The sequence below is a fragment of the Falco punctatus genome (assembly GCF_963210335.1).
Source record: "Falco punctatus genome assembly, chromosome: 7".
Classification (NCBI taxonomy): Eukaryota; Metazoa; Chordata; class Aves; order Falconiformes; family Falconidae; genus Falco; species Falco punctatus.
In genome coordinates, this window is record NC_137587.1 from 71,297,627 (window position 1) to 71,322,884 (window position 25,258).

A 25,258-nucleotide genomic window follows, 5' to 3' on the forward strand; every position below is an offset into this window, starting at 1 on the left:
AGCCACCCCCGGACAAACATCCCGTCCCCATCCCCGTGCCACCACCTGAGCTGCTGGCCAGTGGACTTACAGCCATGCTGGGGGGGTTGTAGCATGAGGAAAAGCTGTTTTTCCCAGGCCCTTCCTGCTGGCAAAGGGATTTTGGTGGCGCAAGGGCTCCTGGCAGCCTGGCAGCCTGGCTGTTGCTACAACACAACCCTTCTCTTAGCAGCTCCTCCCTGCAGCAGCTCAGTGCCTAAAATCACCCGGCTGCTCCCACACGGGTGCATCCCAGCTGCAGGCAGCTGGCTGTGCGGCTCCTTGCCCTGGCCACCCGCATCTCTCCCCCTCCAGCATCCCTCCTACCATCGCACGTGCCATTGCCCCTTCCAAAGCCAGCGGGCCCAGCGGGCAGCGCCTGCCTGCAGCTCTGCCTGCCTGCAAGCACTCCCTTTGAGACACCAGCCCCTTACAGCCCCCAGCCCCCCCTCCCTAGCCCCAGCCCCATTTCGGTCCCCATTGCCTTATCTCCTGCTCCCAGCAGCGCAGACCCAGGGAGGTGACATGGTGGCAGCCTCCACCGGGTCCCAGCGTGGCCAGGTGGCTCTGGCAGTGACAACACCTCATTTCCATGCCTTGGATGCGGGCATGGAAACGCTCTCCCCTCCCAGCACACTTCTCTGATGTTTCAAATGCTCAATTAACTTCTGAGGACCAACGTCTAGGAGATGCTGGGCGGCATCAGGCTTCAGCTCTGCCTTGGGGTTTGGCCTGATCCTGAACAGAGGATAATTTGCTGATCAAACCCCACTTTCATCCCCAGATTGAATTTATAGGATTTTAAGGCTAGGGATGCTCTGTCCCAGCTGGTTCCCCCAGTCCCATCCCCCTTTCAGGGCACCCACAGCGGCTCTTGCACCTCCTACCCGCTGCGGCATCCCGCACCCACCTCTCCTCTGGTGTTTGTTAGGAAACAAAGAGGCCGGTGTAAGTCGATGGAGCCCCTCGCTACCTCGTCCCGTGCCATCAATTTTTCATCAAAGAGCCAGTGGGAAGTGTGCAATTATCTGCTCCATCAATAATGCACAGGGCTGCATTTGGCTTGCCCAGGCTGGGCAGCTGCTTTCCCTGCCTGTGCTGAAAGGTGCTGGGTTCACCCATGGCTTTTCTAGGCTCAGACAACACCTGCAGAGGCTGGAAGACCATACCCAGCCTTCAGTCCCAGCCCAGCGCTGCTCAGATAACCACCACCCCATTTTTCTGCCCGCGGTCCCACTCCCCGCAGGCAGCATCACCCCGGCGCTGTCCCCAGGGATGGGTGCAGAGTTAAGGGTATTTGGACACATTTCCCCCTACACCTCCTATCTCACATCCACCCAGAGATAGCTGCGTCTCTCCTTCCCGCAGGGGTCTGGGATGAAAGGCTGGGAATCCACGTCTGAAATGATGGAAGCTTTGAAACTCCTTGCACTCAACTATTTATTTTTAAATTTTTTTCCTCATAATTTCCAAGCCTCTGAAGCTTCCTCTGCCTTTAGAGCCTTTCATCCACCCCGACAAACCACCCCCCTCCTTCCTATATTTGCTTAGGCCAAGTTTTTTTTTTTATTATTTATTATTTATTTACTTAACAAATTGCTCCAAGACACTTTGATGTATCCGATTAGCTTCGACTGCTGGAATCAATCCATCTCTAGACTCTAGACGGAGCAGCATGCAGTGAAGCGAGGGAGTGGGGCTAGCAATAAACCGCCACAGGAGGCTGGAAGTTCTGAAAGTGGCCAAAAATAAGGTGTGCCAGAGGGTTCTGCATCGGCATGGCCTGGCCTGACCCCATCCCTGGCCGGGGAGGGGACAGCAATGCACCCTGAGAGCGGCTGAGGACAGGCCAACTCGTTTCACTTGTGAGCACGGAGGCATTTGAGCCCCTGGCAGAGCACCAGCCTCTTCCGCAACACAATCTCCCTCCAGCTCAACAAATAACATGTCCCTGGATGAGTATTAAGCCCAATTCCTTAATTGTTATGAAGATGGGATAAGCTCAGATTTACATATCTGAGGAAAAAAAAATTGCTGCAGCAGCTTAGGAAGATCAGAGGGAAAAAAAATCCTATTTCTCCCTCTTTTGTGGAACAAAAGCTCACAAGGAAACCACCAGGAGATAGCTACGCCTTTATTTGCTTTGCCTGATGCCCTCATCAACCTTACACATCCCCTTGGGACACTGGTACGGGATGGGGCTGGGGGGGATGTCAGGTCCTGGATGCCCCCAGCCCCTCCCTGGGGACACACCAGTACCCAAACCCATCCTCTGGACAACGCCTGGGCAGATGTATATGTGGGGCAACATTTCCCTGCCTCCCCCGCCCTACTTCCAAAATCAAAGCATTTCCCTGGTGAGCCCCAATCCCTGGGGCATTTATCGGTCCCCTGGGGGAAACAGGGGGGTCTTTAGCCCCCCACTGCCCACACACCAGGCAGGATGCACCAGCCGGTGAAAGGCAGCACATAAGGGGGATTTTATCTGATTAAACTAAGGCTGAACTCCCTTCCCATGCACGGGCTGGGGGCGGGGAGCTGTGCAGGGACGGGGGTATATTAGCCAAAGCATTACAATTCAATTTAAGAGTTAATTGGATTGCATTGAAAAGCGCTTAATCTGAGCCGAGTTCGATTTAATAGAGACACCACATCTTCTGCTCCCTTCCTAACCAGGATGATGATTTTAGGGTGGGTGATTACCATCGCTATCCGGCTCCGGGCCCAGCTGCTGGCTGCTGATATCGTGTCGTACAAGGAAATAAAAGCCTCTAGATTACACCGGGTAACTCGGGGAGGCAGGATGCTCCGTGTAGGGACAACTGCTCCTTGGGCTCCCACCGCCTGCCTGCTTCTTCAAGATAAGGCTCAAGAAAGCAGTTGTGCTACCAGCAGGGACTGTGATTCCTCTGCGAGTCGCTGCTGGTTTATTTTGCTCAAAGAAAAAGAAGGAAAAAAAAAAAAAGAAAGAAAAAAAAAGAGAGAGAGAGAAAAAGAGAAAATCGACAGCTAGGAAGAGGTGAGATGACTTTTGGGAGCAAACTCTGGCTGAGTCAGCGCCTGGCTCCTGAAAAACAATTTCCTCCCCATCCTGTTGCACAGGGCTGCTTTTGGGAGGGACTGGGACAACCAGAATGATGTCCCAAAGGGATGTCCTGCTGCTGGTGGTGGTGACCAAAGGGAAAAGGAGGAAGGGAAGGTCAGCAGAGCCTCCCAGGATGGGCCAGAGCATCCCCCACCACTGCTGCTCACCCATGACCGCAAACTGGGGCCAGGTGTAAAAAAGCCCCCTCCTGAGATCAAAAAATGAGGGAGACAGGTTGCGACTGTTACCCTGCATTCCCACTGGCTCTTTGTGGTTTTTTTTTTTCCTCATAGGAAAACATCCTCATCTGTGTAAGGTAAACACAATTCTAGCAGCTGGGGATGTGAGGAAGTGGAGAAATACAACAAAAAACCCCAGTGCCAGCAGGAGACTTGGCAGCACCCCAAAGGGTCTGTTGTCCAAGCATCCCTTTCAAAACCTGTGCACGGGACCCGAGTTACATACCCTCCCCTAGCCCCACACTTTTTAAGTGCCCTCAAAGCGTTCTCAGCCCCTAGCTTTGGAAAACCAGTGGCTGCAGAGGGCTAACCCCCAAGCTTCCCCCCACCCCCCCCAGTGACAGGCTCTGCCGTGACTTGCCCTTGGCCCGGCAGCAGTTTATGGCCGGCGTGGTGGCCATCCATTTTCACGTTTGCTTATGTATCGACTCGATTTGCTGATAAAACCCCCTTGCATTTCAGCAGCGAGCATAAATCCATCAACACCCCAAGCCACCAGGCTGATAACACCCAGCGCTGTGCAGCACCCACTGCCCTCAGCACCCGCCGCCCTGAGCATCTCCTCCCAGCTGTTGGGCCCCATCCTTCATTAATTAGCACTGGGAAAAGCTGAGAAGTCACTAAATGAGGATGGATGAGCCCTCCTGTGCTGCGCTCACCAAGAGTTTAGTAGCGCTGCTGCGGTTACGTTGGAGCAGGACACACAGGGGCGCACCCATGCCAATGCATGCACCCCCAGACACACAAAACCCAGAATTTTGGAGCAGTTTTCTCTTTTTTTCCCTGCTCTGGCTGGCTGCTGGGGGCCCCAGGCCATACCCCCCGCCGCCCCACCCACGGCCATGCAGACCCAAGAGGGAGAAGCACATGCAAAACCCACCAAGCTCGATGTGCTTTCCACTGCTGCCCAGAGCTGGGCCACCAACAAACCCCGATGCAGCACAGCTGCAGCACTCAGACCGTCTGCAACCCCAGACACCCCCAGACCCCCAACCCCCTGCCGTTGGGTCCCTGCCCCTCCAGCACCCTCCACTGTCCTGCAACCCACTCGCCCCTCTATCCCCCTCTTCACCATCCCACCTCGCCCCATCTTGCCTCCAAGAAAACAACATTTCCAGCTACGTTTCCTCTCCCCAGCCCAGCCAGCTGGAAGCAGGGACTGGGGGGACTGGGGCCGGATTTGGGTGCTGGGAGGTTTCTGCCGTACTCTGAATGCCATCAAGGGCCTCTCCCCACCTTGTGATGCCGGATGCAGGGCACCCCATCCGTGCCCCCATGTCACACAGTGGGGACACTGGGGGACCCACCCTCGGCACGGGATCTTTGAATGCTGGCTAATTAAATAAAAGGGGCAAAAAGCTAATTAAATACAAGCGGAAGCAAATTGCTGAATCTTTAATGTCCTTGAGAAATAAGAGGGGCACAAATATAACGTGGGGTCACATCAGCTGATTTATGGGTCGCTTTTATTGATGGGCTTAATCCTGCGTGACGGGTGTGCTGGGGGTGCCCAGCCTCGTGCTGTGGGGGCTCGGGCACCCATGGGTGTCCAGCTCACCGGCAAACCCAACTGAGCCTCATCCGGGGCCAGGGCGCGGTGGGACACCCCCAGCCCAGCCCGAGCACAGCTGCCCAGGGCGCTGCGGGACACCCCCGGAGCTGCGGGACCCCCGGCAGCCGCGGCGCACGGAGATACCGCCAGGGGGCGCTGCTGCCGCGCACCGCAACGGCCGCGGCACGGCGGGATGGGGGGCTCACAGCACCCTGAGCCATGGCACCCTGCAGCACCCTGAGCCACGGCACCCTGAGCCACGGCACCCTGCAGCACCCTGACCCTGAGCCACGGCACCCTGAGCCACGGCACCCTGCAGCACCCTGCAGCACCCTGACCCTGAGCCACGGCACCCTGAGCCACGGCACCCTGAGCCACAGCACCCTGCAGCACCCTGACCCTGAGCCACGGCACCCTGAGCCACGGCACCCTGCAGCACCCTGACCCTGAGCCACGGCACCCTGAGCCACGGCACCCTGAGCCACGGCACCCTGAGCCACGGCACCCTGCAGCACCCTGACCCTGAGCCACGGCACCCTGAGCCACGGCACCCTGCAGCACCCTGACCCTGAGCCACGGCACCCTGAGCCACGGCACCCTGCAGCACCCTGACCCTGAGCCACAGCACCCTGAGCCACAGCACCCTGAGCCACGGCACCCTGCAGCACCCTGAATCACAGCACCCTGAATCACAGCACCCTGAGCCAGAGCACAATGAAGCCACGGCACCATGATCCCACTGCACCCTGACCCTGAGCCCACAGCACCCTGCACACACCATGACCCCACGGCACCCTGACCCTGTGGTACCTTGAGCCTACAGCAATCTGACCCTATGGCACCTTCACCCTGTGACACCCTGACCCTGCAGCACCTTCACCACTGCAGCACCCTCACCCCTGCTCACCATCACCCTTTAGCATCCTCACCCCCTGCAGCACCTTAACCCCCTGCAGCACCTTAACCACCTGCAGCATCTTCATCCCCTGCAGCACCCTCTCCCCTTGCAGTATCATTTTCCCTCCCATCCCCCCTCCCCTCCCATCCCTCTATCCCCTCGAAGCACCCTCTCCCCTTGCAGCACTCTCAGCCCTTGCAGCACCTTCACACCTTGCAGCACCCTCTCCCCATGCACCATCATTTTCCCTCACAGCACCCTGTCCCCCCGCACCGCAACCACCCCCCACCACCACCACCACCAGTGGGCCACCTTTGCAGGCACCAGTCTGGCGGAGCTGCTGGGCTCAGCAGTGCCTGTGCTGGGGGGTCCCCTCCCAGCTCGCTGAGGCAGAACCCCCTGCTCAGCAGCCACAGGAGTCCTTGTCTTCCTTGGAGGTCACCCAGCAGCTGGAAACGGGTCCTGCAAAGGGGCCCCAAGCAAGAAATCCTGATCCCCCCTCACAGCTGCCTGTTCTGCCATGCCACGGTGCGGTTTTGGGGGACAGTCTGCACATCTGGGCTCTCATGCGATAGAGCTGATGGCACACGTGCAGTGCCAGGAACAAAATGCCAGCAAGGCAAAAACCACCTCAAACCACTGACTTCTGCCAGCCCCACAGGAGACCCTCTGGCCTGTGAAACCCCCGGCAGTGACAGGTCAGGGAAACAGGGGTGATGGGAGCAGGGAGAGAAAGGCTTGAAGAAGAAGCAAATGTTTGAAGAGGTTGGAGAAAACGCCCCCCTAATCGTTAAGTGCTGCTTGTAAATTATTCATTGACTGGTAAGAGAGGCACAAATCTATTCAGCAAGAGGGCACAAGGGTAGGAAAACACGGTGCGGCTGAGCCCGGTGTAAACCTCAGCCTAAGGTCAGAACGCTCATCCAGCAGAGATCAGCCTCAGACCTTGATAAGCCCGAGGGGGGGCTCATGTCCCAGCACAAACCTGCGCAGAGGCTTTTCTGCCTCCGTGGGACCAGGGCAGGGCAAGGTTACCCCATCTCTGATAATATTCCTCATTGCTTTGTTTTCCTCTCCCCGCCCCCCCCCCCCCCCCCCCCCTTTTTTAATGAAGGCATTAACAAGCAGATCTGGAGCAGGACCTCTAAAGCCGCAGGGTAGGGACGGGGATCCGGGTTTGATCAGCCAGAGCAGAGTGGGAAGAAGTGACAGGGCTGTGATCAGCAGAGTGCTCCCCCCCAGACCCCCCTAGACCCCACTGCCGGGGGGGCTGTCATGTCCCAGCTCCCTCCTGCATGCACGCTCCATTAGTAGGGTGTCAGCCCTGATTCCCGGGGCTGTCAGGAGATGGGCTTTCCAGGGCTTTCCAAGCAAATTCCCCACACTGCAATGCAAGTGGAGTGAAAATAATTTGTGCTTTAGGAGGGAGAAACAAGCAAAAGAAAGAAAACGGCTGTCAAAGGTTGGGGGGGGAAATAATAATCCTACCAGCAACGCTTTCTAGAATTTTTAGCCAGAACAAAAAGATGTTTAGGCAGGGCAGGGGTGCCCAAGGCTTGTGCAAACCCTTTCTGGGCCACTGCCCCACTCAGGCTTTAAAACTGGATGCTGGAAGCATCCTCAAGACCAATTCCCACCCGCCCTCACCTGCCGACCCCGGGGGTGCTGCTGTGAGGATACAGCCAGCTGGGCTTGAGGCTGCTCAGGGCATCAGCACACACAAGTGGCAAAGCTGGGGGTGAAAACACGTCGCATAGACCATGTAGTGATGCCAGGGCTGGGTCCTGCACAGGTCTGAAGGGTGGTGGGGCTTCTCTGGAGCCCAGGGCTCCATTAAATTTGGACTTGGCATCCTCACCGCATTTCAGCCGTGCTGCGGTACCCGCCTCCGCGTGACCCATTCCAGGTTTCTATTAGGCTGGGCATAAAGCAGCCGGCACAGCCACGGAAAGGGAAGTAATAAAGCTCAGTGGATTGGAGGAATTAAAACAGCTGGAGGAAAAACAAATAGCTTTTCTCTATTTTTTATGGTTGTTATTTTATTGTTAATTTTTTTCTTGCTTTGCAGCCTGAATCGTAGGGAGAAAAGGGATTGGGTTGCAGGTCATCTGCTGAGGGGGAAATAACCAGGCTTTGGGGCAGCACAGGGCCCCTCCACCCCTTCCCTCCCAGCTATTTAATAAGCAGAATTGGGGTTTAACGACCTGTTATTTTTAAAGCCAGATGGCTTAAAGTACAGGAAGATATTAGGACCAGGAGGGCTGGGTTTAAATTCATCCAAGGGCTCCATTTATCGGTACAAAGGCTGGAGGAAGAGAACAGCTGCCTTTTCTTTTTTTTTTCCTGGAGCCAAAAGGTATGAGCTTGGAGGTGCCTGGGGTCTCCAGCATAATGCAGTGGTAATAGGAGAGAATTTGCTAAATGGATTTGGGATTGAGCAATTAGATCGAAGCTGGTGCATCCAGGCTGCTCCAGTAAGCACTGCCACCAGCAAGGTGATGGGATGCTGTGCCCCCTCCAGCCCCTGTGCCACCCTGAAACAGCTGGGCACTGGGGATGTGGGCACTGCCAGAAAGGCTCCTCCATGGGCACAACACAAGAAATTATTGTTACAACCAGGCTACAGATAAAACCCGTCCCTCCCAGCAGTGCGTAGATTGGGAGATTAAAATGTGGGATCTATGCCAGATTTTCACTGTTAGGAGGCAGGGTGGGTGTGTGCCTTCTCGGGGGCTGGCAGGGTGATGCAGCGGGCAGGGTGCCGGCATGCCATCGCTGGCTGCTTCTTACCTGGCAATAAAATGGCTGCACAGGGGCTGGCGGCAGCTCCTCGCCCCTCCCGAGCATGCTGGCGGTGGTGGGCTCCAGGCTGGGCAGGGCACCGCTGCCCGACAGGGGCAGGAACGCTGCTGGTCTCTGGGGAGGGAGAGATAATGGTCTGGATGATGGATGGATGGGGTGGCAGGGGCAAGGAGGGGGCACCTGGACTGAGCCACCCCCTCTGCATGTCTCCTGCCCCACCACCCAAGTCTCCAGTATGTCCCCAGGACTGGCGTGATGGGACAGAGCTGTGGGTTGGCCACACTCATGTCACCTTTGCAAAGTGCGAGGGGAGCTTTGTGCAGGGAGGGAGTCCCTGGGGTGAACCAGTGCCTGGCTGACAAGGCAAGGAGGAGGATGCTGTCCTTCACACTGAAGCCTGTGACGGTGGAAATGGCAGCTCTGTGCCCCACTCAGCCTGTCTCTCCCCGTCCCTGGGAGGGCAGGAGGTGGGTGCCCAGGCCCTGTGGGTGCAAACGGATGCTAAAAGCCACCTTGCTGCCTGGCACTGCCCTGGCTTCGGTGCTGGCCGGATAAGGCACCTGGGGCACACGGGCAGCCCCTGCCAGACCCCTGCCAGATGCTGCTGGCAGCAGTAATGTCATTTCCCTGCCCCTCATTTCCCGCACCCGGCTCGGTGCGCCCTGCTCTCCTCCCGCCAGCCTGGCTTTTATAGACTCCTCTCTAATCCGGTTAGAGGGGGAAGTCAGATCTAATGGAATAAACGATGGAGTCCGCACACTCCTTGCTGCTGCCTGCAATGGCAAGGTCATGGACAGGGACTATTGCCCTGACCTGGCCGCCCTGGCTCCCAGTATTGGGGCAGATTTAGGTGACCGGGACCTGCCTTGCCACTGGGATCCTCGCATCAAGGCATGGCACGCCAGCACCCACCTAATTTACTGCCTGAGAGCTGGTGACCGTGACCTGGCAAATCCGCTGCTCCCCCTCACCCCCCCACCTCCTGGATGCTCTCTTCGCTTTGCCAGCTGAGCAGTCAGGCTGTGCGCCCTCTCCAAATTGGCCGCGGGCATGGGCAGCAGCGAAGTGGCCCTCACTGGGGATTGCTCCGTGCCTGCGCCCGGCCGCGCCTCGTTAGTGCAGCTAACCAGAGTGGTGAGCATCCCCCCGCCCGGCAGCAGGGATGAAGTGTCCAGAGGCGTCCCCGTGCCCTTCCCCATCACTGCCTCATTAACACCATCAGCATCATCATCCCCTCTGCTGCCGCATTTCATTACGCCACCGCCCCGACCTCAACCAAGCTCCTTCAGCATCAAAGCTGGGGTGAAGATGCCCCCCGCCCCACCACTCTCCCCCTCCCTGGGGAACAGCATCATGCAAAATGCAACAGTTTAGGCTCTGCCTGCAATTACTGAGGCCAGTGTGCAGCTGCTGCCCGCCGCGCCGGAGCGATGGCCAGCCCGGTCCCGCCACCATTGCCCATCGGAGAGCTGCTCGCCCGAGTGCATGTGCTCTTAATTCAATTAGCGCTGCCCTGAACGCTCCCCCAGGACCAGCCGGCGGAAACCAACAAATTCTCCTTAACAAAGACATTCCCTGCTGCTTTTTTTTTTGGTTCCTCACTGGCTTGGCTCTCCCCAGCTAACAATGCTCCCAGCCGACAGTGATGCCATAATGCCTCTTGTAATTTGCCATGCAATAAGAGGAATGGGTGATGTGTTTGATTGACAGGTGTCAATCAAGAGCTGGCAAGCTCTGCCGAAAGCCCTTGGAGGGTTTGCCAGCTCACCAGGAGAAGATGCTTAGCAGGGCAGGGTGATGCTTCACCGAAACCAGCCTTTCACCAACTTCTCCATCCCCTGCAACGTGGTTTGGGGATAAAACCCCAGTGTCGGCGCTCATGGAGGGCAAACCTGACCAGACAGGCTGAAGTAACGGGAAACACACGGTGATTCCCCACTCCCCAACCAATTGTAAACCTATTTTTTTGCCAGCCCGAAAGGGGTTTGGTCACCAGGCTGGCATGGTGACAATTTACACCCTGGCGCTGTGACAATTTACACCAGGCACCGATCTGCTTCTGGTTTTAAACGGCAGCAATTATAGAAATTAAGGCTGTTTAAGCAATGATATAAGCAGCCTGTTGATTTTTTTTTTTCCTTGCCTGGAAATAAATAGCACTAGCTTTTCCCTTTTTTTTCAGAGGCTGTCACCACGTGCCGGCATGTTCCCAGACCCTGTCTTGGGTGACGTGACCAAGGGTGCTCAACAAAGTGGGTGGCAGAGGCTTGAGGCGACCCCAAAGGTCCCAGGTGCTGAATTAATGGGCTGAGCAAGGTGGGGTCGTGCCAAAACAAATTGTGAAACAGGCTGGCTAATAAACAGGGGTGATGAATAAACCCCTTAGGAGTAAAGGTGCCTCCGGTGTGTATTTTCCAGCCCTTGGATGGGGCTCAGCATCCCCCGGGCACATCAGGGACCACATCCTGCTGACCCTGTACATGGATTTGCCACTGGCTACTGCATTGTCAAACTCAACTTTCCTGGGCAAGGCACTAAATTTGGGGTGCAAAAAGAAGAATGAAGAAAAAGCAGGAGCCTTGCCTTGAGCCACCAGCCAGTACGGAGGTGGATGAATTCAGCTGCAGGTTTTCCCGCTGCAACAGTTTTTCAGTGACAGCCATTAATTTGCTAAAACGCCAGCGTTTTGCTGAAGTCTTTGATTTCTTTGTCTCCCTGAGATGATCAAAGTCTTTTGTTCTCATTTGGACTCCAAAGAGGGAGCGCAGGGTGATGAAGGCAGGGGGAAATGGGCTGGGTGGGGGCAAATCTGGGGGTCTCGGTGCCTTTACAGGGGTGGGGGGGCTGCAACCCAGCACTGCCCTTTCCCTGGGATAATACAGCTCCTGTTTGCTCATCCCTGGTGTCAGGGCTCTTGGCTTTTAATAAAGCAGCTGCTCCAAACCCTTTCCCTGTGGCTATTACAAATGTAGCAGGGTCTGAGACCCTGCAGAAATACTGGGGGATGAGTCTTATTTATGGGGAGTCCCTTATCCCTGGAAAACCCTGGCGCTCGAGACATTTTCCCAGCAGGGAGGGTCGATGTGAGCATCTGAAGCCAAGCTCGGGAGCATCCAGACCCCTGGTAGGAGTTGGTGAAATCCCTGCAGAGGCCACGGAGCTGCCGGGATTTACACCCAGCTCCGAGTGTGCCGGGGAGTACAGATGGCCCAGAGTTTATTTAGCTGTTTGTTATAAAAAGCCCAGCCAATCTAGGTTATGCATTTTCAGCTCTCTACATTAAAATACTAAAAAAAAAAAAAGAAACAAGATAAGCTTGGTGACTCTCCTCCTTTGCCACCCGGCTGGGTAGAGCTGTGGGGTGAGGGAGCATGGGGCAGGATGGGCAGGGATGCTGGGGCTCCTCACACCCAGGGGACAGGCAGGGATGCTGCGGCTCCTCACACCCCGAAGACAACCCTGGTACAAAGGCTGCCCCAATGCCTTGTTGGTCCTTAATTGACTGTCTTTACCTCCTGGCCCCCGTTTGGCCGCTTCTTGTTGTCCCAAAGCTGAGCCCAGGACTAATCCATGAGCTGAGGACTTGGAAATCGAGCCTTCAAGCACCCCTTGAAGCCTAGGGCTGCTCAAAGTGGGAGAGGAGAGGATCTGCCCCTGCAGCCACATCATCTCCCCTGCCTGCCAGGCCGTGGTTTTGGGGTGCTGGGGATCACAGCCAGCCAGCTTCAGCATCTTCCTTAGAAAATCCTGACCTCCAGGCAAGGAACAAGGGCCTCGGCAATGCTGGGAGGAGCCGAACATGCCCTTCCCTGCTCGGTGGCAGCTCGCTCATTGATTTGCATCGCTCTGGGTCCGTCTGCCTGGGCTGCCGCCGGATGAATTAACCAGACGCAGAGCCCAAGGCCAGCTCTGGCTCTCCTGCTTTTTGTTTCCACTCCCAGCTCTTACATATATTAAGGAAGGCAGGACTGGAGGGGGGAAAAGGGAGAGGTTGGGGAAGAGGAGAAAAAAAAATTACAGCTCCCAGATCAAAACAATAATCAGCTAAATGAATTCCGCAGCATTTTCCCGCATGACTGCGAGTGATAATTTAGTGCAGCAGCCAGCTGGAAGCAAAAGGATTAATTCTGCACTTAGTGACACCCATGTGAATAATTCATCACACGCAGACCCCTTTTTGCTGACCCCCCTGGGCAATCCCTCCAAAGACCCCCACCAGCCAGCCCTGGCCCCCGCGGCTCCCAGGGGGATGGTGGGATACGGTCACCAGCGCAGCATCCAGACCCGTCCCAAATTCACTTTAGGGATAGGATTTTTTTTTTTTTTTTTTTTTTGCAGATGGGAGCAGAGGCTGGAGGCTGCAGTAATTAGATCGATTGGGCTCATGGTTGCATCCCAACCTGCCTAAGGGCTGGTCCTGGAGCCAAGGGCTAGCAGGGTTCCCTCCTCCCCAGGAAAAGCAGCCAAATTCCCTCCCTGCTGTGACATCTCTGGGGACCACAAATGCTGGATGAAGACAGCTGGACATTTGTTACTGCGGTTAACCAGCCTGGCCTTTCTCCACATGGAGACAGTGAACAGCCTCTCCCAGATACCCTGCCTGTGCCCTGCCTGCTCTGCTGCCTCTGGTCAGGATTGCCTGGGAATACAAGCATGTGCCAAAACCCCTGGGAAAATGATGGATACGTGAAAGCAAGAACGATGCCACTTTTTTTCAGTTGCCCAGTGGCGTGGTTCAGAGCTCTGAGACAACAGGTGCAAGGGATAAAACCCAGCCCCAGCCCGGCTGATCCCCCCCTGAGAGGTTTGGAGAGAGGGTGGTAGCTCTAAAGAGCCATCTCCCACCCCATCCCCATTCCTCCCACCCCACCCCCATTTCTCCCACCTCGGGGTTCGCCTTCCCCAGCATCTCACCTCCGATCGAAGGAGCTGCAGGCAGAGCCCCACGGTTGGGGTGGCCCCAGTTGTGGTTTTGAGGTCCGTGCCCTGGGGAGGCAGAGGAAGGGTCACAGCCTGCACTGACCTCTGGGTTTCTACTGGAGCCCTTTGTGCCTTTGACATCACCCAAATGCCACCCGAAGGCACAGGGCTGTGGGTTGGAGCAGAGACCCTGGCCTCCCATGGGATGCTTGGGAGCTCTGTGCCGGGTGGCCCACCCAGATGAAGAGGTGGTATCTCCATCTCACCATCCCAGCAGCTATAGGTATCACCACCTATAGGTACCATCACCGTGCCAGCCTGCCCAGTGTTACCCCAAAGCTCCTGGCTTACCTGCACAGCGAGGCCATCCACACGCATCCCACCGCTCTGTGCCGCTAGCTCCCGGAAAACGTGGCTGGTGAGGGGCAGCACCGAGTATCCCACAGGAACAAGGGTGCCTGGAGCATCCCACACTGGGGAAGGGGTGAGAGCAGCTGGCTGGGGGCACGGCAGCCCAGGACCTGCCCCTGGCCAAGCCCAGGGACAAGGGAGAGCATCCTCGGTGGGGACCCTGAACTCACTGGTTTTGTACGGATAATATTCTATTGCCAGGGCAGTATCTTCGGAGAAGATGGTGGCTACATCTCGGCCTTGGAAGAGGAAGGAGGTGTCCCAGGTTGGCTGCTCTGGGGGTCCAGCTGGTCGGGACATCTTAGGAGACAACAGGAAAATTTTCCTTCAGATACCTTCTCTCTCTAGAGATAAATAAGCAGATAGATAGGGGAGAGAGGAGAGGTGGGGTAACAAAAAGCACAGCCTGCGCAGCTGCATACCACCCCTGGCTTTCACTGGGTCTTCAAGCTTGGCTACTTCTCTCTGGCTAATTCCTGCCAAAAGCTTCCCCCTCGCAGAGCCAGAGGAGGAAAACACCACATGGACCAACTACCCCATGCTTCAAAACATCATGGGAAGAGCCTGGAGGATGACCCGCGCTGCTCTGGGGCGAGCCTTTTGGTATCTGTCTGGCAACCTGGCACTTGCACTTGGGAAAGAGTTTTGCAATGAACCATGGACCCCGAAAGCCCAAACAGGATTTTGGGGTCCATATATCATCACAAAACCCTTTTCTAAGCGTGACATCTGGGTCTCCTGACAGATATTGAACAGTGGACAACATGTTTATCCCCAGAGCCGAGATCTGTCGTCGGAAATGGCATCAGTCCATCCCTGCCAGCAGCTGCTTCTCTTTACCTTGGGAGAGCCCTGCCAGCTCTCCAAAGGTCAGCCTTAACACTGGCTGCCCAACGTCGAGAAATTATTGACAGCAGCTCCTTTTTAATGCTGTTACTCCCTCCCCTTGGTCAGCATCGCCCCGCAGGGATGAGATGCCGATCGGCTTTTCTGCATCAGCACATTTATGCTTGGTTGAGGAGGGTCTTCCCCTGCTCATGTTTGGGGATGCTAATGGGCATTACTCACCTCAGAGACCCGCAACGGTGCATTACCCAGCCCTGGGAGCTGTTAGCAAGGGGAGCGCGGGGCTGGGATGCTTCAGAGCCAAGAACACCTCCGCAACGGGCTGCACTGGGCAGCGCTTAGTGCTGGCTCAGCACTGGGCTGGCTCTCTTGGCTGGGAATTTGTCAGGGGCTCCCTAGCGTCAGCTGGGGTTTTCAGCTGGGATGCAGCTTGCTTTGACTGCAGGGAGCCCAGTCTGTGCCTGTAAGTCCTTATGGAAAACCTATACAGACTGGGGCAGCTCCCAGCAGCTGGATCTGGCTCAGCCCTCTCCAGTCGCTCCTCTCTTTTCCCAGCCTGCATCCCAGCCCACGGGGCTGTTTCATCAGCCTCAGAAAGCCCAATTTTGGAGGGAAAAATCTAAAAAGCACTGAACACCGCCTCCAGTTACTTTTCCTGGCATCCACCTGTACAAGGCGCTGTGAGACGGTGCCATTTCAGACTCAGCAGGGAAGGGAAAAGTCAAATGTGGGAGCATATTGTTAATTTGACCCCAATTGCCGGAGGTCCCGAGCCCACATGGCTCCTCTCACCGGGACAGGGATGGGAGATGTCGTTCCTGATTTCCCCCCCTGATTTTGGGGGCTGTGGGGGGTGGGGCAGGAGTGCTTGCTGGGTCCAGGCTGCTTCCCACCGGCTTGGCGGGACAGATGGATGCTCTGCACCAGGGCATCAGAGCTGATGCACTGATTTGGGCAGACATCTTGGCACAGCAACCGCCTCTGCCAAGGGCCACCTGGAGAAACAACAAAGGGGATGGGGAGGAGGAGGAGGAGCAAGGAGACGCCTTCATCCTCCTTGGCTACCCCAGCTCATCTGCTGAGAGCTGATTCAAAGGCAGCATCATTGGCATGAGGAGGGGTAGAGGTGGCCAAGCCCACAGCATCTCCCCTGCCTTCCCAGGGGATGGGGCCATCCCCTGGTCCTCACGGCTGCCTGTCCAGATGGTGCAGACCCCAGAAGAGTGAGAAGCTCCAGATACGTGGGTTAAGCTGGAGGGTCCCCAAGGGAAAGAACCCAAAAGGAGATTTATGGTAGAGAGGTTTGAGCTTGGTGCTTGGAGGACAGACGCAGCGTGGCTTTCTGTAGGAGGCACAGCCCAGTGCCCATCCGCCCCGTGGATTTGCCATTGCACCAGTGTGTCCAAACCCATCCCTTTTGGTGAGAAAGGGGCTGTTGGCTCAACAGGAGCACCCAAGGAGAGCACCCAACACTCTTACAGGTGGCTCTGTGCAGGTCTCAGCTAAGTCCTGGCCAGGAAGACCAGGTCTCCAGACCCCTGGCCAGGCAGGGAAAGGTTAGCAACTGGGGAACCCAAAACCCCCCTAAGTAAGAGAAGTATGAGGGGTGCCCTGCTGAAGGTGAACCCAAGTGCTGTTGTCTGCAGATGCTGATGGGAACCGACAGGCGAGAGGACACGCTGGGCTGGCAGAATTATCGAATCCGATTAGCCTGCCCAGGAGTTCACTCAGGGAAAGCCATTAACCTCTGGAACTGGAGCAGCAACGTTCCCTCCTCCTCCTCCTCCCAGCCTCCCCCTTAAGCTTTCCTCCTAGGCATTAGGAGAACATCCTCCCCGGGAAGGAGGCGCATCCTACGTGTGGGGAAACTGAGGCAGGAGATGGGAGGAAAGAGCGGATGGGGATTACGCAGCTCCCCAGGGCAACCTGTCTGTGCATCCCCAGGGAGAGCATCCTCAGCGATGTGCAGAGACAGACAGAGCCATGTGGGCACGGAGGGGAGGAGGAGGAGAAGGAGAGGAGGAGGCAACAGCGTGCATGCAGGCCAGATGGCCGGGTTTAATCACTTGTCCTCTTGTGTTGGGCTCCCACAGCTCCGTGTTGGCACTGCCGCCTGTGCCAGGGCTGTGGGGCTTGGCTTGGGCTCGCCCAGCGCCTGGGTACCACAGCTTCACGGGGTGGGGGGTGGGGTGGGGGGTGTATTTATCCATATACATCCAAAGGAAATGCATTTTGGCTGCATTTAGAGGAGTGGAATATCCTTGCTCTGGCTGAGAAACTGCAGCCTCTGGGTGCTGCATCCTGGGGGGTGGCCAAAAGATAGCACAGGGGCAAGAGCATGGGGATTTCTTTTGCAATATCTGCTCCAGAGCTGGCATGGGCAGCCCGTACCCTGAGCCCACTGCCATGGTGGGGCTGGGGGTGCTGATTCCAGGGGGGCTAGGGCAGGTGCAGACCCAAAGCAGAGGGTCCTCGGTGCTCCCCCCGCCTCTCACCTGCAAAGAACAGCTCAGGGAGGAAAAGGAGAGGGGGGCAATAAAACAACAATTATTGTAATGAATGAAACGCACTAGTGATTTTTATGATAATTCACTGCCTTGTGGGTGACTTGGCATTTGGCTGGTCTCCTCTAAGTAATATTTTATTTATGGGCTCCCCGAACATGTTGGTACAAAGGTGCTTCACTCCCCGACGATCAAAATTCAACACACGGGGGAGAAGGACCAAGATGGAGAAACATGTGCTCCGCCAGCACTTGGGACCAGCTGGATCCATCTTTTCGGGGTGGCTGGACATCTGCCCTCACCACGCTTTCGGCTGGCACTTTTCAGAGGTGAAGGGATGGAGCAGCCCTGGTTTTGAGAGGCGGCAGCTTCACGCTGGCTTCTGGCTTGGCTGCCCCCTCACACCTCCCCCCTGCCCCAGCATCCCTCCAGTCCCCTGCCTCTCCCTCCTTGCCAATTTTTGGCAGGGCTCGGGAACAAAAGGGGGGCCCTCCTCCTGCTCACTGATGATGCCGGGTGCTGAAAGCATATGTTTCCCTGGCAACAGCTATTTTGAAGTTGTGCGTCGCTAGCTTTCCCCACGGTACTTGAGGCCGGGGAGGAGAAGGTCTCTGCCTTTGAGAGGCGGCACTCAAGCCGGAGGCGTGAGCAGAGCAGGGGGGAAAATGAAGGACAAGACACAAATGAGGTGCTGCCTGTGGGTTTCTGCAGGCAGGGCAAGGAGGACCGTGTTTTTGATGCTCAAAGCATTGCTTTGCCCCTAAAGCTTTTCTCTGCAGGGGTGCTCAGCCCCCCTGCCAAAGGAGAGATGCTCATTGGTACCTGGATGGGATGGATGCTGCTGGACCCGTGCACCCCCACGGCCATGCTCGGCCTCATACCTGTGGGTAGCCATGGTTGGCAGCTCGGGCGATACTGAAGGCTGATGCTGGAGGGTCTGGGAATGTGATGGTAGTGGGACTGATGCCAGGACAGGAGATGGGATGTTTCTCCATGCGGTGCCTGTGAAGTGATGGAAAGGGGGAGAGTCAGCATGTGTGGGGCCACATCCATTCCCGGCAAGCCATGTACCGTGGGAGGGGGCAATTGTCCCAAACCCAGCACCGCCCACCCACATCACCAGCAGCCCCCCATGGTCACCACTCACTTGTACTCCTGAACATTGGTCACAACTCTGGCCACAGCGACGAGGGCCCCAGGGGGGCTGGCCAGGGGGGCCGACAGCCCCCGCAGCAGCACCTGGGAAGTGTGTGTGGGGGGGGTCAGTGGTGAGGGCACAGCAAATGGGGGGGAAATGAAGCTGCCCTAAATCAGCATGAGATCCACCACAGCAGGAGACAACGTGCAGCAGCATCCTCTCTGAGTTGAGATGCTCTGGTCCATCCCAGACCCTGCAAACCCCTGCTGCCACCTCCTGTCCCCAGGGCCACCTCTCACCTCCAAGGCTGCATAGCTGAATCCATCACAGCGAGGGATGAAGCTCCCTTTGCGGATGATGGTGGTGTGCAGGACTGTCCCCACAGGGTCCCGCGTCCTTGGCTGTTTGCGGAGAAGAGTGACCCGTGGGAGGAGGAAGGGTCAAGGTCACCAAATGTGGGCACTGGGCGCGCAGGCAGCCCATCACTGACAATAAAGCACCAACTGATAATTAAAGCTTACTGTTCCCTAGAGCCTTCCCGGAAAAGATCAATATAATAAATCTTTTTGCATTTAAATATTTAATTGCTCCCAATCTCTGTGCAGGGAAGAGGACACTAATTTCTGCCAGCCAGAGCATAGGGGAGGCTGATTTGGGGGGTGTACTGAGTGAGTTTGCCAGGTCTCAGCTGTACAGGGGGCTGTCAGCCAGGTTCCTGGGACTGTTTACATGTTGGGATGGAGAAATCCCCACCAAAGGGCTTAGGAAGCAGCTTCTCTCTGGGGCTGGGTACCTGCCTCACTAAGGAATGCACAGCAGCCCCTGTTTAACAAACACTTGGACGTATGGCCTGGCCCCACAGCTGCTGAGGGGTCAACTGAGCACAGGATGCTGAGGGCAAAAGCACTTCCCAGCTTGCAATCCCATTGCTTTTCCTCCACATTTTCCCACTGGAGAGAGATGAAAAAGGCCCAGCACAACGCCTGCCTTGTTCCCACCTCGCAGGAAGCTCACAAGCTTCTTTGAGCACCTTCCTTGACTTGCCAAATTCGGTTTTCCCACCGGGATTACACCATTACACAAGGCTCCCTTTGCCCACAGCCCGCAGCTACAGCTGGTGCAAAGCAAAGTTGTAAGCAGGAATAAGCAGGATGGAGGGGCAGGTGCTGTACCTACCAGAACCAGCTTGCAGTGGTGGGGCTGGAAGGGCTGGAGATGCCTCACTGGCAAGTGGAAGGTCCCCAACGCCTCCTTGGTGGCTTTGTCTGCCACGATGAGAGTCAGGGCTGGAAGGGAGAGGGTCGGCTGTGGGGCTGGCTGCAGGGTTTGTGGAAGAGGGGAGCAGGCGAAGCAAGGGGGAGATGTTCAGGGGAAGGTCTGGGTGAAGAAGGGCCAGAAGGCATTGATTCATTTTCAGCAGCCCCTTCCCCTCGCAGGTCATGGTGGGGTAGACATGGGCAGGATTTACACCCATCCTGGGTTTATATGCATACATCTCAAGGAGACATCAAGAACATGTCCCAGGCATCCCCAAGAAAGCAAAGCCCCTGAACAACCGGCAACAATGCAGATTCCCATCTAAGAACCTGGGATTTCCCACTGATCCATCTAATCCACCTCCCTGCCTCCAACCCACCCCACTCAGCTGCAGGGGGTGACATCCTTCCCTGAGCTCCCCCTGCCCCGGGGTCAGCCCGCAGCCCACCGGGGGTTTTGAGGCCACTTGCCACCATGGCATCTGCCCTCTCAGGGCTGTCCGGTCTGTCCCCTGGCATGGCAACATCACCTTCACGGGCACTAGCACCTCCAGCTCTTCCCTTAATTTAAAGCAAAGCTGCAATTTAGTTGACAAGCATGAGCAGGAGCCTTTTATCAGAAAAAAAAAAGGAGCTGATGGAAGGGAAAACCGCCTTCTCTTTATGCTGCCATCAAGACTTGGGCTTCCCTTCCCCCAGCTTAATGATACTGCGAGGCACCCGCCTTAACTCCTGCTTGGCCAACCTGGTGATGCCACAGGTCCTGTGTGTCCCCAGAACAAAGATGATGGGCTAAGCAAGTGCGTGCTCCTCCCTGAGCTCATGCTTTTCAGCAAGTGCTCGATTTATATGGAGATTTTCTTTTTCTCCCAGCACCTTGGGGAAAGAGCACCAGGGAAAATGTTCTGGGGTTGTGCGAGAGACAAGTGGCTTTTCTGCTAGTCGTCACCGATGACAGATTACACTCAGCAGCCCCGCTGATGGAAACTATTTCTGAGCAAGAAAAGGGTAGACCCCATGTTTCTGGGCAAGCAAAGGTGTGAGCTGCTTCTGAAATGACAGCTCTGGTCTGACGGTTTGGAGGATGACCATCTCCAAACATCTGGGGGATTCTGGGAGACGGATGAACAGGGCTGGAGGTCCCATCCCCACATCCCTCCCGGTACCACACGGGACAGGTCCAAAGTACACCAAAAGCTCCTCAATTTCATTTAGGTCAGGGCCTGATGGGATTAGGCATGATGTGAAGATTGGCTCCCACAGTTTGTTTTGCAACAGTCTGATTATAATCAAACCCTGGCCCCTAATGCCACGGGTTTACAATTACAGACTTAGCAGCCCTGTGTGGGGAGTAACAGCATCATTATGTGGGTCCAACCAATACAAGGCGTTGGGATGGCAGCAGGGAAAGTTTTGGAGGGCTGCCCCGATGCTGATTCCCATGGGATGCTTTGGAGGATGCTCCGAGCTCAGCACTGTCACTTGCCCCATCCCGCAGCACCATATCTGGGGGCATGTCCCTCCTGGTCATACCTGAGTCCTGTGTCCCGGTCCTCAGCATCCCTGTTCCCATGGTCCTCCAATGCTCTCACCTGCCCAGCCTGCATCTTCAGCATCTATTTCCACCGTCACCTCCTCCTCCCAGGTGGGTGTGTGGGTGGGCACTGAGGCTGCACGAGTAGCCTTCGGCTTCTGCTCCTGCTCATCCCCTCTGCTGGTCTTACTGGGAGGAAAAGGGAAGCAAGACAGGCCAGTTACTGGGTGAGGAAGGGGAATATGTCAGTGGGGAGCTGGGCCTGGGAGAGGGATGAGCACTGGTCCTGCTCGGTGCATCTGACAGCAGGCAGCCCACCCTCCTGCCACCCTCAGAAAAGCTCTGCCCTGGCTCTGGGGGGCTGCACTGGGGGTCCAGGGCCAGTTTTACTCCAGGCTGCCAGATCCTGCTGAGCCTCCAGTGACGGGGTTTGTAGCTCTTTTTATCCAAAAGGCTATTTCAGACCCCAGAGGCTAATTATCCACTGTATTGATGAAGGGACAGGGAGGAGGCTTCTGGGAAAGGAGAGAGAAGATTGAATGTTAACAACTGCTGTCATTAAAATCAACACGTAACGAGGCTGAGCAATAATTACAGCAGTTTTAGCAGCTATGGGCCCTGGGTAATTCTTCACCCAGGCTGGTGCAGGGCCATCACCATCAGGGCTGTTTTGGGGCTGTCCCTCCCACTTTTATCAATTGATCATCAGCTACTCATGAGCTTGGCTAATGATAATAATGTCCCTGCCCATTAGGGGGCTGGCAGATCTTTTAGGGGGGTCTCTGCTGCCCAGCAAAACACTTGGCGTTATCCTGGGAGTTCCAAGACCACAGCAGAGACCCACTGCCTGGTGTTGTGGTGACCTCAGGTCCTCTCCATCCCTGATCAGAGTGCAGGGGGATGGTGATGTGGTGTCAGGCCAACATGACGCAGATGTCCCAGCCCTGTCAGTGGGTTGCTCTGCATGTTGAGATGATAAAGTGTCTAGTGCTGGCTCCTCCAGGAAAGTTCTTGCTGGAGCAAAGCCAACATGGCTCTTAGGGAGAGGTTACTAGCACACTGTAGTGACTGAAAGCAGATGGTGGCACTTTGCCACTCCCTGGGAGCTGGAGACCCCAGCTTTGGGGGAGAGGAGATGATTAAGGTCCTTCTAGCTGTAGGGTCAGCTCCAGGTAGTGGTGGGACAAGCAGGTTCCTCCCAGCCTGATCAGAGGATGTTCTATGCTTGCAGGACCTTCATCCACTCCCAGCCACCCTCTCAGACCCTCAGCCATGCTACATCCATGTCCTGTGCTCCAGAGAAGCCCTCAGGGATGGAGCCGAGCCGGCCAGCTCTGGCAGGTGGGAATTAGCATCGGGCTGGCACTCTTGTGGAGGGGCTGTAGGAAATCGGCTCTCCAGTAATGAGCTCTGTGGGGGATTGCTTGATCAGCAACGTGCTCAGAGTCCGAATGAAGCCAGACCTGTGCTGGGGGGTAGGAGGAGGAGGAGGAGGGTGACAACTGGCTGCTCTGGGCCCCCTTCATTATAGACTTGCCTAAGGATGAGAGAGCATTCAAAAAGGGCTGTGAAGTGGGGGGGGGGGGGGGGGGGGGCAGGGCAGAAAACAATCCGCAACAGTACAACACATGGGGATGTGCTTCAAAATCAAATTAATAGGCCGGGGGCAGCAGGATCAGCAGAGAGCAGATGTGGTTTGATGTCTCCTCCTCACCCCAGCCAGCTTCAGACCCACTGGTGGGGCAGGAGATGGGGTCTCCAGCAAGCAGGCGCTGCAGACAGCTGCCCACGAGATCGCACGCCTCGGGGCAGGACACGGCTGGGACAGACCAAGAGATGCTCTTCTGATGCTCTAGATCCCTCCCCGCCCGCTCCAGGGCAGGCACTTTGCTCTGCCATGCAGGGATGCCCCAGCCACCCACCGCTGTGATAAAAGATAAAGATAAAAGATGAAGACGGCCGCCCCTGGGGAGTTATTATACATTAGTGTCTCAGCTACAGTGTTTGGGGATGGCGTCAGGCAGCCACCCCGCTGCGTGTGACACCCGGGTGCCCAGCAAAGGGCTTGGCAGGGCTGTGCCAAGCCCTCGTAAATATTTATTTATCCAGGATTAGAAGTTATTATCTCTACAGGGTGAGTTATTTCTTGGGGCCGACATCCCTGCAGAGGCAATGCAGTGGTGCAGGTGCCTGGTTCTCGGGGAAGAAAAATCCCACGCAGCACTGCCACGGCTGGCAGAACCGACATCCCAGCTGTTACCGATGTGGTGGCTGGAGGGTCCAGTCCTGGGGAAGGCAATGCTGCCCCCCACCATGCAGCCCCACTGAGCCTGGGGGGCTCAGGTTCAGTTTGGGTGATTAAATACAGAGAAAAAAAGTCACAGAGGTGTAAGGGCAATTTCTGAAAAGATGCAAAATGAGAAAGGAAGAATTATAATTCCTCCTTTTCTTTGAGAAACACAATTTTTACATTGCTCCTGACCCTCTATATAACCCCAGATCGACCCATCTTCATGCCACCATGACCTAAGCTGGGTGCTGGGGTGAGGAGGGGGCCCCCAGAGACCTCGCTTGGTCCCACTTCCCACACTCCCTTGCACTGGGGCTATCAGCTGAGCCTCTGATTCATTTCTGGGCACATTGCAGAGCCAAAAGGCTTTGCATGCAGCAACACCTTAACCCCTTCCCAGCTGGAGCATCCCAGCCACCCCACAAGCAGGACCACTGCCTGCACAGGCACACCCGCAGGCAGGCAGACGTCAGAGCCCCCATCCCCCAGGCTGGGAGCAGACGGCACATTCAGCAGCGACCTTGAGTTTCTTGTCTTGGTGCTGAAGAGCAGAAAGGAAGAAGCCAGGAGGTACTTTCACCCGCCCACAGTCCTCAATGGAGAGGAGAAGCCAGCCAGAGCCAGGCGCTTTGTGCGGTTAATTGCAAACACACCTGGCTCCGGCACGCCAAGGTCATCCCTGCATCACGCTGGTCCAGGAGCAATTTGTCTGTGTGTGTGAGGGAGTGAAAGGAAGATGCCAAGCAGACCCACGGGTGCCCCTGAAAGCAGGGAGTGGGGATTTGCTCAGCAATCAGAGGATAAGAAGCAGAACCAAGCTGCTGCTGGGACACTGGAACATCCTCTCCAGGGCAGGGATGAGCCAAAGCCCATCGGTATGCCTGTGTGGGCTCTCCTGCTGCTTGAAGTCTTTCACATTCACTCTTCTAAACCCTTCCCTCCCCAGTCCTCTGCACCGAGAGCTGGAAGCAATGCACACAGCTATGGAGCACTGTGGGATGCTGAGTCCGGGCGTGAGTGACCGGGCACAGCCACAAAGGGCTGGCGTGAGCAGTATTGCTCCCCTCCTCTCACCCCACTCCTGGTTTTGGGGGGTGACGCTCTGGGTGCCGGCAGTTTGAGCTCAGGCTGGTGCTGCTGGTGGTACCCAGCTGCTTCGGGGGGATCAGCTGCAACTAGGTCGTCCCCCCCAGCACATCAACCAACTGCTTCTCCTTCCCGTCCGTAAAAAACCCACCTTTTAAATGCAACATGCTACTCTCCTTCTAAAGCAAGTGCCCTGAAAAACAATAACTGATTCCCTTCTGCCTTGGCTCCCTCACTATGGTTACTAAAAGGCCCCTCATGTGTCCTGCATCCCTAATACCACCCTCCCCTTCCCTCCATCACTCCCCCGTTACCATGGCAATGCGGTGATGGAGCAGCACCAGAATGTAAAGAGAGATGCAACAATCACACGCCACCCTCGTGCTATCATTTAGGATATTGATGTTTAAATCTCCTGAGATCAACTGGGTATAATTGGTTTATGGAAATAGAGACAACTCCTGCGTGGCGTTACTCAGGCTGTCAGGGCAGAGAGCGGGTCCTTGGCATGGGGGGGGGGTGGGGGGTGTGGGGTGTGGAAAAAGGGGAAGGGGTGATGGAGGGGTGGCAGTGGAGGCTGCCAGTCCACGTGCCAGCCAGCCCTGGCTGCTGAAAACCTGACGACTGAGAGCTGCATCCCTCCTGGCTAGGGAGTCTCTGGGATGTCCAACACGGCTGG

The 25,258-nt window shown here is 56.2% G+C and overlaps 1 protein-coding gene across 1 annotated transcript in view; it reads right to left on the bottom strand.

Annotated features, from left to right (window-relative positions):
- CCDC33 (coiled-coil domain containing 33) overlaps positions 1-25,258 on the bottom strand; it is a gene marked incomplete at its 5' end in the record, with an annotated part of 43,974 nt that overhangs the window by 4,533 nt on the left and 14,183 nt on the right. The window contains 8 exons of the mRNA XM_080394291.1: positions 13,234-13,580; positions 13,866-13,987; positions 14,096-14,225; positions 18,157-18,277; positions 18,423-18,514; positions 18,713-18,814; positions 19,590-19,699; positions 21,262-21,392. Of these exons, the coding sequence (XP_080250417.1) occupies positions 13,234-13,580; positions 13,866-13,987; positions 14,096-14,225; positions 18,157-18,277; positions 18,423-18,514; positions 18,713-18,814; positions 19,590-19,699; positions 21,262-21,392 (1,155 nt within the window). The remainder of the gene's footprint in view (positions 1-13,233; positions 13,581-13,865; positions 13,988-14,095; positions 14,226-18,156; positions 18,278-18,422; positions 18,515-18,712; positions 18,815-19,589; positions 19,700-21,261; positions 21,393-25,258) is intronic.